Source organism: Pleurodeles waltl, chromosome 2_1 (assembly GCF_031143425.1).
Source record: "Pleurodeles waltl isolate 20211129_DDA chromosome 2_1, aPleWal1.hap1.20221129, whole genome shotgun sequence".
Lineage (NCBI taxonomy): Eukaryota > Metazoa > Chordata > Amphibia > Caudata > Salamandridae > Pleurodeles > Pleurodeles waltl.
The window spans coordinates 902,385,814-902,406,425 of NC_090438.1; the positions used below are offsets into that span (position 1 = coordinate 902,385,814).

The 20,612-nt window shown below is 41.3% G+C and overlaps 1 protein-coding gene across 2 annotated transcripts in view; it reads left to right on the forward strand.

Annotated features, from left to right (window-relative positions):
• The first annotated feature begins 1,644 nt into the window (after positions 1 to 1,644).
• The window catches only part of ADTRP (androgen dependent TFPI regulating protein), a 449,162-nt gene continuing 430,194 nt past the window's right edge, over positions 1,645 to 20,612 (forward strand). The window contains exon 1 of one of the 2 annotated variants that reach the window (XM_069218830.1): positions 1,645 to 1,956. In XM_069218830.1, coding sequence (XP_069074931.1) covers positions 1,804 to 1,956 — 153 coding nt within the window. In that variant the 5' untranslated portion in view covers positions 1,645 to 1,803. The remainder of the gene's footprint in view (positions 1,957 to 20,612) is intronic. The other variant, XM_069218829.1, reaches the window with a different exon arrangement.

Here is a 20,612-nt window from a genome sequence, read left to right on the forward strand (position 1 = left end):
GCACAACTTGTTTTTGGAGCCACGGTCCAATACACTCTCTATGGATATCTAGAGGTAAGTGAGTCAATGAAAGTTCGAGCCAAGCTAGAGCCTGAAGCCTGGCTCTGGTTTAGCTCGAGGTACTGTTGAAACATCGAGCCCATAATGAGCCAAGGTTTCATGTGTCTTCTGCCTCACACCCTCACTACACCCCCAAACATAAAGAGGTGAAAACAAAGAATTATGTTTGAGGTAAAAAGGAGGGACAAATAAACACCAATTAAGTGTCCCTTTTGTACAAAGTGAAACCAGTAAGCCTAGATAATTTGCAGCTATGCTACTTAAACTGTGTGATCTTAGGCAAATATTTGATTTTTCAATCCTCCTTTTTCTTCATTATAGGGATATGGAAGCACTTTAAAATATGCAGGTTCAGAATACCAGCTGTACAAAAATATATTGTTTGATTTAATTGAATGTAACCGCCCTTAAACTTTTGACTTCTGTGGACCTCCAATGAATCATTATTGGATCCAAGGGCCCCCCAACAGCATCATTATTGGAATGGCTAAGTATTTTTGATGATGTGAACTACACAATAAACAACAAATACAGAAATAAACATTCTTGAAAAACACAAATAATTAAATATTTTATGTAATTCTCAAAAATATTTAAAAAACAAAACGTTTGATTTTAATAGGAATGTGGAAGCATATCTATATTAAATTGAGGCCACTCATCGTCAACACTATATTCTGTTTGATAGACTTGCACTGCTCCCACGAATCTATTACAGGACACTGACAATGTTTAGCCTCCAATTTCATATTCCTCCACATTTACAGAACGTTTTAAAAATTCTCATACATTTTGCCTCTTCATTTATTTATCTATTAATATTATTTAATTTTGTAAGCAGTTACAGACCTCCTAAATAGGCTTCGCTGACCCATAGGGGTCCCTGGACTACAGGTTCAGAACCACTGGACTATACTGTTGCTATATAACAATCTGGGCCGCATACGAAGTTCACATGACAACTGTCTTGCCTTTTAGTTCATTAATGGCACTGCCGCCAATGTGGGACAAGGATCAGGAATAGTTCGAAATTTATATTTAATAACTAACACTTTAAATAAGTACCTCAGCGCGGTGCTATAATGTGACTTTCTAATGTTAAAGCTCCCACAAGATAAAGAAATACACGTTTTTTTAAGAGACGTTATTACGTGATGTTCGTTGTATGATTTACAAGGAAAACATTTTTAGGGCCCTACTCTCCCTTTTAATTTGTTGGCTCGCCCTCCTCTATGAACACATGCTTTTCTCAAAAGACATAGGGAGATGTCCGGGTGCACATTCTCATCACATTATAATGACAGCAATATTTTTAAAAAGTTTTTTTCTCCTCTTTCTGAAAGTGATTAAAGTAGAACTAAAAGTAGAAAAAAAGACACATTCATCATAAGGCGAGTGAACGTTCCAGTCTAGCACGAAAAATGAAACTGTTCTTTGTTCATTGTGTCTTTCATAAACTACAAAATCCAATTAATTGACACAGTTATCCCTTGCACAGAAAGAAGTTGCATAACGGCCTTTAATCTCCATTAATCATGGCGGGCTCTTAATCACGTGAAACTGCCGGTTTTTCTTAACCAATGGCTAACCTGCAAGAAGTAAACCAACAAAAGTAAGAAGAGCAGCCTTTGCTCTTTTAAGTCAGTAGTGAGGAAGCTGTTGGCTGCCAACTCGCCCTCTTGAGGGGAACCAGGAGCCCTTGGAGACAGCAGCTCTAGGCCGCAGGCTCGAGCCCACCGCATCATGAGGACCCGTGTGCTTATCGCCTACCATTCCCTCGCCTTCCTCTGGTATTTTTTCATTACGTGCTCGGTTTCGTCGCTGAAGGCAGAGCATCAACCCTCTGGAGTGTTCCTGTACGGCGGGCAGTGGAAATATCTAACGATTCTAAATGTGGTAAGCAGCCCCTGCTGTGCCAAATGTGCGTCTTCTCAAAGACACTGGCGCTATGTATTAATTAATTGAGGTAGTAAGGCAGGTGTATCATATCTAAAGCGCCTCAGTGATTCAAATGTCTTTATTGAGTTGTGCGAAAAAGAAAAACAAAACGTTTGAAAAAGACAGTAGCATATAAACTGAGTACAGCCAAGTGAGTGCAGTCGTGTGTCAAAATCACATATTCAGTCAGTACTGCGCACCCAGGAGTAACAGAGCGGTAATAAAGTAAGTTAAATAAAATTAACAAACACAAAGTGTGTCATGATTGATGTTTTCCAAAAGGCCTGAGGAGGTTATGATTCATTTTATATATTGACGCTATTTATCCTTGTGCTCCGAAACTTCATATGTATAACCCTTCAACCACTTTCTTTTGGTATATCGACTAACTTTTCTTTACACAGATGGGGCCCCAAATGTCAGTGTAGATTATAACGGTAATCGAAATATTACTACAAATGTAGCTGCCGAAGAGGAGTAACATGGGAACAATGTTTCTGCAAATGTCCTTAGCAACAACCTACTGCTCCTGCTCAAAAGCACGCATTTCAAGTGCATTGAAGCGGTATTAAGGAATTTCTTGATGCGATTACAGAACGTTTCATTCAATAGAAAAATCATGTTGAAATCAAGGAAATCTACTCACAACTCATTCAACATTTTTAAAGTGCGAGTTATCATTTAGGGCCTGGGTGCCATAATAATTGCAAACATAATTCCACAACAAATCTTTCTCAAAGTTGTATCACGAGTGACGTATTAGTGAGGTTTGAAGGAAGCGTAAGTGGAGCCTTGGATCACTGTCAGGAAAATGGACTAAACTCTTGGGGAAATACTGATAGTTATAATTATCTTAATTTGGAGGTAAAATTACTGCACGATGATGTTTTCGCCTGCGAAATTTATCTGATCAAAATTTCCGGAAATGTATCCATGGAAATGGCTTGGAAGAAAGATTACGAGAGTAATGTAATGCTTCAAAAAACAATTCTGCATGTTGTGCCTCATTTCCAACTGAAAAACCTGGTATTTAATGCACACAGTACACACCTGACAGTGTGGTGACGACCGAGTTGACTGTCTCCTTAATTAGACTTTGCAAATCTACCTGTGAAATTTGCAGCACTTTCTCCTTCTCTGGGATCTGCTTCATATTATGTTGCTTAGAGCTTGCCTTTCTCTCTTCCAACTGCCACTCTGATAGAGATGCGCTACAGCGGTGTCACTTAAAAGCATATTGCCTCACCCCCTGCTCTCACCTGTCTGAGCAATAAGAGTGGTGAAAGCCAATACATGCAACTTTGCCAGGCCTGTCGTGCAAGGCTGCCCCAACACAGGCTTGAGATGCCCTTAACCGGCTATCAAATGGCTATACCACCAACAGTGAAGAAGCTCCCCGCCACAGCCCAGCTCATAAGGGGGGAGTGTGGTGATGCAGACACCTATGCTTCGGGGCTGCAGCCTCACCAAGTAAGTTCACAGCAATTTCTTTGCCAATAATAAAACATGTGAAATGTTTGAAAACTACATACAATAGAAATTAAATAGGAAGAAAACCCGTGGTTTACCAATGTCAGAGACAGAGAAAACACAGGAAACAACAGGAGTGTAGGGGAGTCTTCAGCTCCTCATAGTTGAAGAGGAAGAAGGACTTTATTCTAAGATCACAGACCTCAGAGAGTGGTGAAAGCTCTCTACGAGGCAGAGCACACCTCATATGGTAAGGGATGAGGAGGACTTTGAATCAGGGTAATGAAGATTACAGTACACAATTGTGATATTACTTTGCATTGTTGCTAGTTAGTGTCATATTATGTATGGATGGATCAATTAGCTATTTATTATACTTAAGCCCAAGATTAGCCAAGCACTTGCCACTTCAAAAAGAATTGCTTAGGTTGTGGAGCTACGAGATGTAATCTTGTAGCTGGAGATGCTGAGTTTGAGTCTGGGACCCATGTTCAAATCCTCCCCTTGTCTCAACATCCTGTGATTCTGGGCAAACCACTAAGGTCCCCTATCAAATCTTGGTGGCTTTGGTTAACTTCATCAGGGTTACGGAGTAAATTACTCTGTCACCCTGGCAGAGTCCCCTTCTGTCAAATTTAGAAATGTCCATGCGTCACAGCGGTTCCTGTCAATGCATTGTAGGTTTAAAGGACACCGTCCTCAACATGATGGGGCCATTCGACAACCTCACAACCTTTTTTTTATTTTCAAAAAGAAAATCTCAAAGTGGGATTTTCTTTTTGAAAATAAACGAAAACAATGCCCCTCCAATGGTGAGGGGGTCATTGAGCACTTTTCAGTGCCCCTTACGGACAGGTTTTCCCTAACAGTGATGTGCATTAAAAAATTATGATATTTCTGTCCACCTAAATAAGGTGGGCAGACATACAGCCGAAGCTCCGATGGCCCTTACGTCGTCGGGCCTTCATTGGGGTTTGACCACAACAAAGATGGAGTGGACTCCAACTTCATCGCTCTATGGTCTGCCTTAATCTAAATTGGGCAGGTGGAACATAATGTTATCTAAATCAGGCCCCTAATATCTCTGTGCCTCAAAAAATGTAGGACATATGTGGTGCTCATGTAAAGTGCTCTTATGCCCTTGGATCCGGTTTGTACTTTATAAAACTGCAAAAAATGATATATCATGCAGTTACTGTATCTGTATCTGTATCTGCTTGAAGGGGTGCTGGATACGATTCTGGTGATATGTCTGCATCAAAGTTTGTTGTAACTGATCAGGAAGTGGTAACAATTCAGCAATTGCTCCTGGAAGAGATATGCATCTTGTTTTTCCATGCACTGTGAGATGATGGATTCTGTTCTGGTGAGGATTGGGAGTGCACTCAATATGGTTGTTCACCTCCAGTGGGTTTCTATCTGCTCAAGTTTGTATTCTGGTATTTCTGTGAGTCCACTTGTTAATGAGTTACTGACCATAGGTTGTCTGTCACACGCAGGAACCTATGGCTGGACCATTTGCTGAACGTACTTTGTCTGTAGGCCCTTTGGATCCTGTGGGCCATTGTTGCAGATTTGAACAGATTTCTCGATTGGATTTTGAGTCAGTGTAATTTGTCCAAGCGTGATATGCAAGATTTCATGACCCCCCTGACTGCACTGACTGAAGCATTTTGTTTTACTGTATGTATTTTAAGAAAAACTAGAACAAGGTAAGGGATGTTTACATAGTCAGTCATGGGGTCATTAATTTTCAGCACAGTTGTGAATCTCTGTTCCTTCTTGAGGAAACATTGCATTGCATTTTGTTTAGGAGACTGACATGGTAGTTGCAGCTTTTGGCTAAATAATGGTCCTTATATGCGATAATGTCAGTCTGGAAATTAACAGCTTTCAAAGTAGTGAATGAATTTATTTTTGTCATTGCTGAAGTTCATCTATTTTGTATCTGCTCTTTTTCTGTTTGTTGATAGTTCGCTGTTGAGATTATTAGGCATGGTCGATGACATAAATTATTTTGAACTGTGTCATCTGGGCATTTATGAAAGCCAGGGTCTAATTAAGCAGGCGTGTCTCACTTAAATTATGGCCATTACACAGGATACTACTGAAACCATGGGGTGGCGTATCTTTCAATTTTGTTTGGTGACTTTAATGCTTACCTGATGACAACTGGTTTGTTTTTGTAATTTGGCTGATTGTGTTTGTCTGATTTGTGGATTTAGTCACTGTCCTCCAGTGTGCATCCAGTGTGGAATTTTTCATTAGGTGTCTATTGTTGTATTAGTAAGCGTAGGATGATTCCACCATCTAAGGATGTGTTGACCAAGGTTTTATTGTTCATGCTAGTTGGCCTACACATTCCCTGAACGTACAGAATGTCCATTGATCACCTCAGGATTGCTGATTTGATTTTTCCTCCCTTGCCGTAGGTAAAGGGAGAATGGTCCATCCAAATAGGGTATGAGAATATGAGCAGTTCCCTTTAGCTTCTTTGACTAATATATGTATGTAATGCATTGAGGTTTGATTTGCAAAACCTAATCTGATGTTCATTTCTTTTGTTAGTAAGGTTCTTGTGAAGTATTATGCACTAGTCTGTTGATGTGCTTGGGGAGTTCTTGAATAAAAGTGGGACTTACAGTTCTTAGACAATTTTGCATAGTTGTTCTGATCAGTTGTTCTTGTTTTTATAGAGCTGCCTGTTAGCCCCTATGAATGTATTGTGGTCTTTTTTTTTCCACTGCACATTCATCGCATCTTATGATTCAGAAATCATCATAACCAGAAAGTGTGAATGCAGTTTTAATTAATAGAAAATTATGGTTGCTTTAGATATGTTTTAGTTAGCATAACCAGGCCTCATTTGCCATAACTAGGACTAGTCATCCTGCACTGACATTTGTTTTTAAGTGACAGAAAGAAGAGTTGTTACATCAATAAGCTTCCAGTGTGCATGTTTTTCATCTGTGTCTTTCCATTTCAGAAATAAGTAAAATAACATTAATTTCAAGTTTCTGTTTACTTGTCAAGCTGAAATGTATTAATTTGTGTTCCCAGAGAAGGCAGTTATGTGTAGAACTTTCCTGTATTTGCAACAACTTCAAGGCTCTTTGCCCAAGTTTAATCCAAGCAGTTGTGCAGTTTATTGTTCTTGTATGCTGCAAATGCTTCATGTTATCCGTTCATTTCCTACATATGCCATATTATAATAGAATGCTTGAACACTACAGTCATGTTTGGTTTTTCAATTTTGTTGTCTCCAAGGCCTTCAGTTCATCATAAACTCTTACTTTGAGATCATCAAGTTTGATATTTTATCTCTGTCTTCTCTAGTCACCTTCTTCCTTTCACAATCACTTTTCAAAGCTCTCTTACCACAAATAACTTTTAAATATTTTAATATTAGAATTAGACCAATTAGACTCAATGCTAATATTATTAATGGTGTTATTTTCATGAGTGAGCCGCTACTCAAATCTTTCACCAATTCACACCACATCACCAAACCATTCACCAGTCTTTCCAAATTCATTTCCAATCTTACTAAACCATTAAGTAGCGTTTTCCAAAACACTAGTCTCTCTCTGGCTTTACTTGCAATATTAGTTATATTATTAATATATTTATTAATTCCATGCTGTTGTCAGTCACAAACGTACAACACTGCTGAACCTTAAGTAAACTGCACACACCACCTTACTTTGCTAACAAAATATCCAAAGCTAATCCATTTTGTATTACCACTGTACAATTAGTAACTACTTCCCGATTATTTGAGTTAATGCACCTACAGTATTAGTACCTACGTGATCTACAAAGTACACCATTTTTTAACCATCACATCATTTTAAGCCGGGCCGGTAGGAGGAATCCCTGTATGATACACACCCATAAGCACTTGACAAAATCCATGTTTCACTCTCTTCAAACTCGCTTCAGTCATACCACTCAACTCATTTGTATGATATATTTTGTCGAACACTAATGGTAGATAACAAGAACCTATCGAGTTACCTGGAATACTAAAATAAGCCATTTTACCAAAAATTTGAGCAATACCGCCTAGATATGGTATCATCAGCCAACATAAACTTTCTATCAACTATATTATTACCGCTACTACTACTCATTCTTTTCTTAACGGAAGCATGTGTTCTGTCACATTTCTCTCACATCATGCAAACATCTCCCTTCTTCTCCAGTGAATTCTTTAGTTTAGGATGTACCAGTGAGCGGTCTAAAAATAAGCTCAGCTTCCTCTTTTAACTGTATTTTTATTGCTTCAGCAAGATTCATGTCATATTCATCATCTTCTTACCATACTCTCTAATAAAGTTACATTCTACATCAGTTAGTTCATACACTCTCCTCCCATCACTGCTATTATTTTTAAAATCATTCAACATGAAGGGCCTATTGTGTTTATTAGTAGCATCTACATTTTCATCTTCATGTAATTGATTTACCATGGGATTATAATCTATTTAGAAGGAAGTCTTGCCCTGAGAAAATAGAAACATAAATGCTACAAGAAATACTATAGGAAAGGGGAAGATGTATGTATGTAATGCATTATGAAACAGAGGACTGCAAATAAGTATAACCACAACAATTTGACGTAGTCCTAATTAGCTTATATTCATTTAGTAGATTTGTACAAATATTGGCTTTCAAGTTTCCATTAGAACCATCTCTTTGATCTAATCTTCTATTATTGTGCACAATTTTTGATAAATTGAATCAGCTCAATCAGGACAATACATTATCACTAAAACACACATCAATTTTCGTAAAATAAAAATCAGAAAAGCTATTTTTAAAGTCAAGCAAAATCTTCATTACATGTAGGCATATTTTTTCTATAAAACTATCACAATAAAATCTCAATCTCAAAATCAAGGTGCACAATTCCTAATATTCTCCAAGATTTTAGTTTAAAATGGTTTTGAGCATATAACAAACCAGTCTTTCAGACATTTTGATATAAGTATCAAAAACAAAAAAATGCATAGAAAATATTTTCAACTGTTCAAATGTTTTTGATATTAAGCGAGCATTAGAAAAATAATTCACTTAGAACTAAATTGAATTCACACTTTCATACAAATTATGCAGACACAAATTCCTCTTCAACTTGCTACCGTAAAAGATACAAAACCAGTCTTTTTCAAATGCAAGCTTTTACTTGTGGAAAGCATTTGTAAATGCAAGCATAGACAAAAACAAAAATTCTAATTCTGACATGAGGGTTATGCAATCACACTCTGAAGAATTAAAAATTATCTTCTTAAAAGCTTCAAAAATTTATTCTGTTATTCTATCAAAAAACTATTAAATTATGATCCCTTTCACATTCAGTTTATGCAAATTCATGGAGATTCTTCAAAGAAAAATCAATAGTGCCTCAGGTCAGTCTGTCTTCTGGTTAAATCTTTGGCAGATATTCCCATTCAGGAGCTCCATGTTGTATGATTGGCATGCCTGCTGCTGTTGCTATTCTGACTAGGCTTTTCAAAATCTTTGTCATTTAGATCTGACACTGCTTTAGTTGCTTTTAGATCAGTTCCCTTCAGACTGTCAAGTCTTTCAAATGCTCGTCTCTCTTTCACATCTTCAGATCATTCAGCATGTATCCATCTTTCAGTGACATTTGTTCTGCTTGCCTCAGTTTCATCTTCACTTTTTTCTTGATTTGCACAACTTGCAACTGGAACACTTTTAATTGCTCTTGGGATTTTCAGAGTGTGAGTTTTTAAGGTCTGATTTTCCTGTTTTTGATTTTGTTGTTGGTGTTCTTGGTTTTTTTTCTTCTTGAACTGTTTGTTCTTCCCTTTCTGGATCCTCACAGTGAACAGCAGTGCTCATCACCATAATCACTTGGTATGGGTTGAACCAGAGGAAGGACATCTGGCTTTTTCACTGATTTTGAGGCACAAACATTTGTCAATACTGTTGGCTCTTTCCACTACACCTGATGCTTTGGGAAGATAACCACAATGGAATTTCTGGTGGATGCTCAGTGCCCTGCATGACTGTCACCACCTCATTTTTAAAACGAGTTCCCCTAGCTGATTTAAAGATGTCGGCAAGCCAAATCTTGGGCTCATTTCCTCTTGCAATAGTTTGGTTACAGTGTGTGTTTCACAAAACATCATTGGTAACACTTCCGTCCATCTGCTGATTAAACAGATGACCACCAAAATATAATGCAGCCCATTAAACAATGGCATTTCTGCAAAATCTACTTGTAATCCTGTGAATGGACCTTCTGATTATCCTGCGGGCTCATATTCACTTTTGTTTTTGTGACAACATTTACCTGCTTGCAGATTCTGAAATGAGGATTAAACCAATACTTTTTAAACATCACAGCCATCCTGTTCCATCACACATGTATCCTGACACCTGCAATAATGTTGAATCTGGTAATCAACCTTCCCATCTGTTGATTTCCACAAATCATCTTTGTCTTGATAACTGCCTGTGTTTTCCTAACTTTTTCTTTCCTCTTCCAATACCCCACCGTGCAAATATTTAAATTCTTTAAATGGTTGAACTGATATTGACAAAATATGTTTATTTTACTCTGTTCTCTTTCTGATTTTTCATGTAGCTGCTATGTATCAGGTGCAAAAGCACAGCACTTTGCAATTTCATCTGCAAATTTGTTGCCTACTGAGGTCATGTCATCTCCATTCTTGTGTGTAGCACATTTTACAACAGCAGTTTTTTCAGCATTTGCAGGGCAGCAAGTAAATCTAGAATTTGCAGTCTGCTTTCAGTGGGAGTTCCCGATGATGTCATAATACTCCTTTGTGATTACAGCCGCTCACAATTGTGGGCTACTCCAAAACCATATTAGTTATCCATGTAGACTGTAGCACTCCTTTATTTAGCCACACAACAGGCTCTTGTAATTCAATAAATTCTGCTACCTGTGCAGAAGTTACATTACACAAGAGCGGCACATCAATAACATGTGTCACTGTTTACACTGCATATGCTGCTTGAAGAGTTCCATGATAGTCTCTCAGACAAAAATTATCCACAAATCAAAGCAAATCATCCAGCTCCAGTGGTACATCTTGAATAGCGGGTCTTTGATTGGTGCACAACTCTGTCACGTCAATACAATCAAGATGACCATCATCTCCTTTGTCTCCCCTTTCCCCTTTTGGCAAAGGCAACAGTGTAGCAGGATTCAGGGTATCACAATGTCTGATTTAAATATTCTTTGCTGCCAAGATTATCTGCTTATACATGGCCAAGCAACTATTTTTGATCTGCTGAGTGTGGGTGTGAGTTAGCAATATGTCTACTGAATGTGGATCAATTACAAAGAGTTTGCACCACCTCACAATTGCCTCACTCTGTGCAATTAACGAAAAAGTTGCTGCAGTATTTTTCATCCAACCAGGCAGAGCGGCAGCTACTGGATCCAGTGTTGCATAAAAATATGCAATGAGCTGTTGCTGGATCAAAACAGAAAATATGCAACCTTCTCTTTCATGACTGAGTAAATACAAATCTTTCTCATGATTGGCCATTTCTAGAGAAGGCATGCCACACAATCTGTGTTTGAGCTCTAGGAAGGCTTGCTTGGTATCATCTCCCAAGGGCACTCTAGGAAAGTACCATCTTTCTTGCCATGTTACTCACATTTGTACCTGTATGTCAGTATGTTTTTGCCTGTTTCACTGGGATCCTGATGGTCAGGACTGCAGTGGTCCTAGTTTGTGTCCTAATGTGTGTGTTGTCACTGCTTAACTGTGTCACTGAGGCTCTGCTAACCAGAACCTCAGTGCCTATGCTCTCTCTGCTTCTAAATTTGTCACTATAGGCTAGTGACTTAATTTACCAATTTCAATTGGCACACTGGACCCCCCTTTTAAGTCCCTAGTATATGGTACCTAAGTACCCAGGGCATTGGGGGTTCCAGGAGATCCTTATGGACTGCAGCATTTCTTTTGCCACCCATAAGAAGCTCAGACAAACCCTTTCACTTTCTGCCACTGCAGCCTGCGTGAAATAGTGCACACACTATTTCACAGCCATTTTCGCTGTACTTAAGTAACTTATAAGTCATCTATATGTCTAACCTTCATTTACTGAAAGCTAGGTGCAAAGTTACTAAGTGTGAGGGCACCATTGCACTAGCAAAGGTGCCCCCACGCAGTCGAGGGCCAATTCCCCGGACTTTGTGAGTTCAGGGATGCCATTACACATGTGCACTACATATAGGTCGATACCTACATGAAGCTTCACAATGGTAACTCTGAATATGGCATGCAAGGTGTCTAAGATCATGGAATTGTTCCCCCATTCCAAATCTGGTATTGGGGAGCCACTTCCTTGCATCCTGGGGCTCCACCATGGACCCCCAGAACTGCCAAACCATCTCTCTGAGGTTTGCCCTGCAGCTACAGCTGCTGCCACCTCACAGACAGGGTTCTGCCCTCATGGGGTCTGAGCAGCTCAGTCCCAGAAAGGCAGAACAAAGCATTTCCTTTGGGAGGAGTGTGTTACACCCTCTCCCTTTGGAAATAGGTGTTAGAGGCTTGGGAGGGGTAGCCTCCCAGAGCCTCTGGAAATGCTTTGAAGGGCACAGATGGGGCCCTCCTTGCATAAACCAGTCTACATTGGTTCAGGGACCACCAGTCCATACTCTGACATGAAACTGGACAAAGAAAAGTGGAGTGACCACTCCCCTGTCCATCACCACCCCAGGGGTGGTGGCCAGAGCTCCTCCAGTGTGTCCCAGACTTAAGCCATATTGTTTTCCAAGGTGTGGGGACACTCTGGAGGCCTCTGAGTGGCCAGTGCCAGCAGGTGACGCCAGAGACCCCTCCTGATAGGTGCATACCTGGTTAGGTAGCCAATCCCCCTCTCAGGGCTATTTAGGGTCTCTCCTGTGGGTTCTGCTTCAGATTCTGCTTGCAAGTTTCCATCAGGAATCCTCTGCAACTACTACTTCATCCTCTGACCTCGGATTGACTGCAGACTGCTCCAGGAACCGCTGTAACTGCAACAAAGTATCTAGAAGGGATACTTTGACTCTGCAACTTCAGCTCCAGCCAGCAACTGCAACAGTTTCCACGGTGTGCACTCTCTGGGGACTCCCTGTCTTCACCCTGCACCAGAAGGACCAAAGAAATCTCTGGTGGAGTAACGGAGTCACTTCCCTGCTCCAGTAGGCACCTTCTAAGATGATGACTTGTTCTCTTGGACTCCTCAACTGGCGATGAGCATGCTCCTTGGAACACAGGTGGTGGACCCCTTTGACACAGACTGTCCTAATGTCCTGCCGTCCAAATGTGGAGGAGGTAAGAGCTTGCCTTCCCCGTTTACGACTGTCCCCCTGTGCACCTCATCATATTCACCTCCTGAGGCCTCTGTGAACTATTTGCAAGAATCCTTCATGCATAGGCTGGCCCAGGTCCCCAGCACTCTATTCTGTGATGCTCAACTCGCTGAGTTGTTCTCTTGCGGCATGGGACCTTCTTTTGTAGTGCTGCAACAACCGCAATTCCACCTTCTTTGTCCCAGTGTACTGTGACCTCCGTGGGTGTTGCCTGGTCATCTGTGGGTTCCCTCCAGTGTTGGGAGGCTCCTTTGTCTTCTCAGTTTGAGTTGAGTCCTCCAGGTCCCTCCTGGACCCAGGCAGAGCCATTTTGACGCAGTCCGTGACATTGCTGGAACCAAGGCTTGTTGAATGAATCCAGCGCTGCAACTCGTCTGCATCCAGCATATCCACATGGGACGTCCTTTGCATCATGCGGAACCCACAGCCATCTTCCTTGGTGCTCTTCTGCAGTCTTCTTCCAACCGAAGACTCCTCTTTTGCACCATCTTCTAGGTTGGCAGGGGCTCCTGCCCTTCCTGGAATATTCTGCAACTTCTGGACTTGGTCTCCTCTCTTCACAGGTCTTCAGGTCCAGGAATCCACCATTTGTTGTTTGCAGTCTTACTTGGTTCTTGCAATAACTCTAATCATGACTTGTAGTGTGTCCTAAGGAAACTTGCAGTACTTTACTCCTACTTTCCTGGGCTCTGGGTGGGGTATTTTACTCACCTTTGTGGTTTTCTTACTCTCCCAGTGATTCTCTACACCCTACACTTGTCTAAGGGGAAATTTGTGATTCGCATTCCACTTTCTTAGTATAAGGTTTGTGTTGCCCCTACACCTATTTTCTCCTATTGCATTCTATAGAATTTCCTATTGTTTGCACTATCCTATGACTAATTACTTACCTTATTTTGGTGTCTAGTTTATATATTGTGTATAATACTTACCTTCAGAAGGAGTATTGCCTCTAAGATATTTTTGGCCTTGTGTCACTAAAATAAACTACCTTTATTTTTGGTAACACTGAGGGGCATATTTATACTCTGTGTCCACCGAATGTGCGTCAAACATTTTGACACACATTCAGCGCAAACCTTGCCCCATATTTAAACTTTGACGCCCGCGGACATCAAAATCACGCTGTGTGCATAATTTTTTGGATGTGGCAACCCGACTTGCGTTAATCATATGCAAGGTAGGCCTTCCCGTCCAAAAAATGACTTAAACGCCCGTGCGTCGTATTTATGCTTCCGGGCAAAAATCCTGCATGGCCGGGAGGCGGAGCCGGAGAATGATTCACAGCCCAATTTGCGTCAAAAATTAACGCCTGGGTCAGGGCAGGTGTTAAAATGGGGCAAAAACATCTGTATTTAATCAGAACACACAGAAGCAACAGCAGAGCAGCAAAACTGAGACATGGAGGTGATTCTCATCCAGCGTGCACGCAGATGCAGAGCCCAGCAACAACAACAGCAGCTACCACAGCACCAGCAGGGACCCCAAAGGCAGCGCAGAAGACAGGAGAGGATATTCCGCACCAGAACAACCCTTCATGGCCTCAGGGAACATGACATCATCCAGAGGTACAGGTTGAACTGGCAGGCCATTCAGCAGCTGCTGCGAAACATAGAGCCACAGTTGGCACCCACCTTGCTGACACCTTGCACCATCCCAACAGAAACCAAGCTGCTAGCTGTACTTCACATGTTGGCAAGTGGCTCTTTTCAAACAACTGGTGCCCTGGTTGCCGGAATATCACAGCCATCATTTTCTGCCTTCTTGCCCACAGTACTGGATGCCATCATTGGACTCACACCCGCCACATCCGCTTCCCAAACACACTGCGGAAGCAGCAGGAGACAAAACAGGTGTTTTACCTCATTAGTGGCTTCCCACACGTCCTTGGTGTCATCGACTGCACACATGTACGCCTTGTGCCACCTGCTGCAACTGAACACCTCTACCGCAACAGGAAACGCACACATTCCATCAATGTGCAGGCCATTGTTGATCACCAAGGATTGATCACCAACATCGTGGCAAAATATCCTGGGAGTGTCTGTGACTCATTCATCTTCCATCACTCTACCATCAATCAGCACTTCCAGGATGGACGGTATGGCAATGAACTACTGGTTGGTAAGTACAGAAACCTACTTATATACACACTGCACAGCAACCCTCTAGGACACACAACACATACACCACAACAGCAACATGTGGACAGGAACTCACTGAGGTCGTGACATCACTAGCCATGTTTCATAGGTCTGCAGTGAACCTGTCACACATCTGAAATTAGTGTACAGTCTAATGTTAAAACGTCAATGATCACAACGTTTGGAGTGGTTTGCCTAATTGTCACCTTGCAAAATGTAAGAGTCTCACTGATGTTTTAATTAATCCATTGCATAAGTCTGAAGGTATGGTATGTCCAGGGTACATTAATGTAAACGTGTTACCACCACTGTCAATTTGAATCTGTGTATGGAACTATCATCTCACCCCCAGTGAAGACACAGGGACACCTGTATCACAAGTCACAATGCTCGGGAGGGCACACTGTACTGCAAATCCCAAAACATACTGCTGACAACCGGTCAGCAGCCAAACACTTGTTCAGCCAAGGAAACAACACAATGCAGATGTTACATCCTACAAGCCTAAGAAGGAACACTATAATACAAAAGAGTCACAGACAACACAAGACAACTACTGTCATGCAAGGTGATTTCAATGGGGCAAGCTACATCAACATGATCCCATTCATTTTCTTTTTCAGCTGATCAGGGTATGGGATCCAGCCATGGATAATGACACCATTTGGCAACCCAAGCACTGCAGCAGAGCGTGCCTACAATGACGCACATAGGAGGACACACAGCATAGTCGAGAGGACCTTCGGCATCTTCAAGTCGAGATTCAGGTGCCTCGACATCACTGGTGGTAGCCTCCTTTATTCCCCTGAAATGGTCTGTAAGATCATTCTAACATGTGCCATCCTGCACAACATTTGCATACGAAGGAACATTCCCCTCTTGGAACCAGAGCCACACATGCCTGAAGAGGAGGATGGTGGCCTGCAACATGAGGGGGAACAACAAAACATGGCTGCTGGAGTGCGTAGTCGCCAACATATCGTGAACAATTTCTTTTAAAACTAATCACCATTACCACTGTTTTAACTAATGTAAATAAACACCGATAATAATCACCATATCATGGTCTGGCTAATCATTTTTGCTCACCTTTATCTCTAACTATCAGAATAAGAGTGTAGCCTGATGGAGCATTGCTGATATACCGATCAGGACACAGAAAATCCCAGAGCAATTGTGATTCGTATCATACAACAGTCACATACACACACACTGTAAATGACATACATCCTGTACATTTCACCTTTGAAGGGCAATAGCAGAGGACCACACCTATTTCACACATACATGTTGGCAGCATGGGTCATCGCAGCATATGGCACACAACTAAGACACCATCACTCAATAAGGAGAAAACAAGCCTCATACATGAGGCAGTTGATGTGCTATTGCATTGGTAACAGGAATGTATGACCAGACCCTTGACAGCTGTAAGTCCAACTGCACCGATCTTTGCAAGGAGTATCTGTGACTAGAGTTCCATATAAGCAGAACATAGACAGCACAAGTGCCACACCTATGACAAGCATTGCGCACATGACATTCCATGTACATGTCAGCCCATTTCCTAACTCCTGACACACCTATGCTCCTGGTCACAACCCACCTGTCTGAAGAGGTCCCTGGAATGGTAATATGTGTACCCCGATATTTCCTCCTCTACACACACAGACAAACAATACTAATCCTGTGTGCTACACCCTTTCCTATGTTATACCATTGTCATAATACATCTGACTGCATGGACGTCAGGTCAATTAATACACTGGCTTGTAGTTTCTAAGCCCTGTTATCTCTTGTAGATTGCTTCCCGTGTGAAAGGTACTGTTGGCCATTTGAATTCAAATTTCACATACAGGACTTGTGAGAAACTGATGCAGCACACCCGTGATCACCTCCATGCACACCACCCATTTGAACATGCACTGCCCCTGCTGATGCCTGGAACAGCATGGAAGTTTCCATTTAGTCAAATACACCGTTATGCTTTGCTACTAATTAAGCTGTGTAACACAGCTCTTGGGCTTATGTGTCACCTTCAAAAACACAGGACATACACAGTTTTCCATGTCAACTGTCTTGTTCTTCCTCCGACCAGTCTTAGTCAGACCACTGATTATTGTAAAATTGCTGGATCCAGATTGGCCCTGCATCCTGTCAGCCTGACTGGCACCTGTCTGTACGTTACCCTAAAGGTTCCTTGTGGCTACATATGTACCACACTTGCGTTAGCAGACCTCTCATTCCTCAGAGGGTATTTTGTCATGTGCTTCATCAATGCATACACAAATACATTGTATAGCATCATCTGCTTTTTAATTGTACCATATTAGTAAAATTGTCTTTGAATACCAAAATCATGGCCCATCCCTTGTCTGGGTCTCATGTATGCATGAACGACAAAGTGTGACAGTGTACCAGGGCCGTATGCAGGGATTGGGTATGGTGCCTCCAGCAGAACCAGCTACCTCTGATAATGTGCATGAAAAGTCCACACATATTAGGACCCTGACAGTTCACATGCTGAATCACATTGCTCACAACATATTGATGGGCTGTGCATGCTGAATAGCTGCTACATTAATCAACACAGAGGCTATGATGTTCCCAGATGCAGTGGGAACTTCACAGGCCAACTTGTGTACAAATGTTGTAATGACACCTGCCGGAACATGACACCTGAGACATTATCTCACTCAGCACACCAAGGTGGCCCTGTTGACAGTCTCATTACACGTCGTCAGTGACAGGGTGGGACCATCCCCATGTAGGTTCATATGTCCTTATCCACTTTACTCACATTGATCTCCGAAGGTTACTCAGTAGATACAGGAATAGCTGCCACTGACTCATGATGAGACCTGGATGTAACTGTGACAGCATACACCCCTAAAAATATACAGGATCAACATTGGACCACACACCTGAACAAGACACCTCTGTGTAATTGATCACTGGAAATATGTGGCCACGTGCTGCCTCGTCTGCTGGTCCACCACTGCCACTGGAGAGTTGTGGCTCAGTCATATGACCACAACTGTGGCATCATATTACATTTGTGGTTCACCTTTGGCTGTCTGTGCCAATAACATGGTACCCAGTTTGTCTATGCACGTGCCTGACTGACTGTGCCTAGGAAGCAGTTACCAAATTTCTAGGACATGGGATGGCCAACTTGTGGACCATTGACATGAACAAGCTTTTGCCATCTATCCGGTGCATGCTTTGTCATTTGTGGTGTCTACGTTACCCAAAATCTTGGAAGTGTACACAACAGATGTTGCTACATGTATGACTAGCACATGTCCTCTCTCATTTCCACAATGACTTTCATCTAAGGTTTGGACACATTGACTTCACATTTATACAAGCATATTTGCAATAATGCATCTTGTGATGCACACACACTGGGTCGACAAATACCTTAGTAGCCACTGCACACACATTGAGCCATAGGCATTGAGGTATTGTACTCATGTGCGTCACCTTGCTATCCTCTCCTGATGCCAAACATGCCCAAATTGTGCAACACATATATGTAGGCCACACATATGGCCATCTAGTGCGTCAGCCAAGCGTGAGAATCCTGTTAAGGAAGTAACGGGTCATCGTCCGCAGCAGTATGATTTCTCACATGTGAACATACACCATCAACACCAAAGTGGGTGCAATCAGCCTATCTCAGTTTTGTCCCAAATGTAACATTACATGAAAATTGAAAAAATACCCAAAACCAGTTCATGCCCTGAAATTTTGAGGCATACGCGTAAAAAATGACGCTTATTCCCGAAAAACGATGCATAATGGCCTGAAAATTGGTTAAGTGTTAAGACTATTTCCAAATATATGGATGCAGCCTAATTTTTACTTCTGTGCATCACAAAAAATGACGCACATACCGTATGTGTGAAAAAATATGACGCATAACGATAAAAACGGCGGCCATTTTATGCAGGAAGTGATGTAATAGGATATCCTGTTTACAGATTATGTACAGTGGGTGTACTTTCACTTTGTAGTCTGTGATTCTTCTAGGCTGTGTGGCTGTGTTCTGAGTTTTGTCCAGTGAAATTGTGCTTTTGTCTCCTGTGTGCTCCTTTACTTGTTAGTTTGTGAAATAAATATTGTTGTTGTATACTGTCTGAGTGTGTTTTGTGTACAATTGTCCAGTATTGTATTGTATTTGTTGTTTGTGGGAGTCTGTTGTGGGTAGTGCTAGTTTGGGGATAGTTGGGCTCTTTTAGTTGTTAAGTTTACTTTTTTTACTTCTACTTTCCCCCTTTTCTCCTTTGTTCTTCTTTATCCCCTATTCCCCTTTTCGGTGCTAAGATGTTGGGTCTTCAGAAGACCGCGTGGTTATGGCAATTTTCATACTGTATTAAGGTTTTGCTATGGATTTTGTTTGACTGTTGTAGCCCGTGAATAGGCACAGTTTTTAGTTTCCATTAAGTTCGCCGAGTGCACTTTAAAGATGGCGCCCGCGTTGGGGTTTTAGTCCTTTTTCACTTTCAAATTTGAGTAGCGTCCGAGAGGACGCTATAAGTTGTGTTCTCCTCGGGCTGCTGATGTTCATTATGATGCACTGGATACAGAAGCGCCACGTGATTATTTGAACGCGGTCTTCTGAGGATTCTGTTTTCTATATTGATAGGTGAGTTTCTGTTCTTGTGTTTAGGCTAGTGGCAGTAGCCTTTAACGTAGCGTGTAGCTTGATTCCTATTAACAGTACCCTATTATCTTGTTTCAGTTGCCTTTACATGTTACGGAGCTGAGCATTTAGCGTGCAGCTTGATACCTAATTAACATTACCGTATTTACTTGTTTCAGTTGCCTTTACACGATACGGAGTTGAGTATTCAGCAAACGTTTGGTACGGCAAAATAAGGGTAAGTTAGGCCTATTGGCTTTACAATTTTCAGAGAATAGTCACCGTTTACTGACCTTTACATGTTCATTGTGTTAATAAGTAGAGTTTCATGGGGGTCATTATTATTTTTCTAGATATTCAGATTAAGTCTGATGGTTTTGTAGATACAAGTTCTTTGAATTATTGTGAAAGGTATGTATTGTGAGACGTCAGGTTAGTTTTTCTGGCACTGAATTATTGATTGGCACTCTGGGTATATTGGCAGCATTTTTGTGTGAATTCTCTTCTCAATTTTGTTACTTGCGACGCACTTTCTTATCGTTTCTCATCTTATGAGAGGACATGCACACTGATGTCATGACTGTTTTTTGATCACGTGTCACCCTTTTTGTTAATCTTGAATACATGATGTCTTTGAGGCATTTTGATGCATGTTATAGATCATAATTTTATACAATGGTGGCCTTCTGTCTATTTCTATGTGTTAAATACATGTCACATAAAGTCACAAATTGTGATAGCTGTTTTTTCACAAAAGTCACGGGGACAAGGGTTGAATTGTACAATGGGATAAGTTAATTTCATAATTTCAGTTACTGTTTATATTTCTTACTGCCCTGATGAAGTCTTTGAGAGTAATTATCTCATAGGACGAAACACGTGTTGGCTGTTGTTGCATTATGGATATTGGTTCCAAGGACGGCTTTTGTTGCCCTGATGGACTTCTTGTTTCATGATTAAACTGAGTCTTTTGCTTACGAATCCCGGT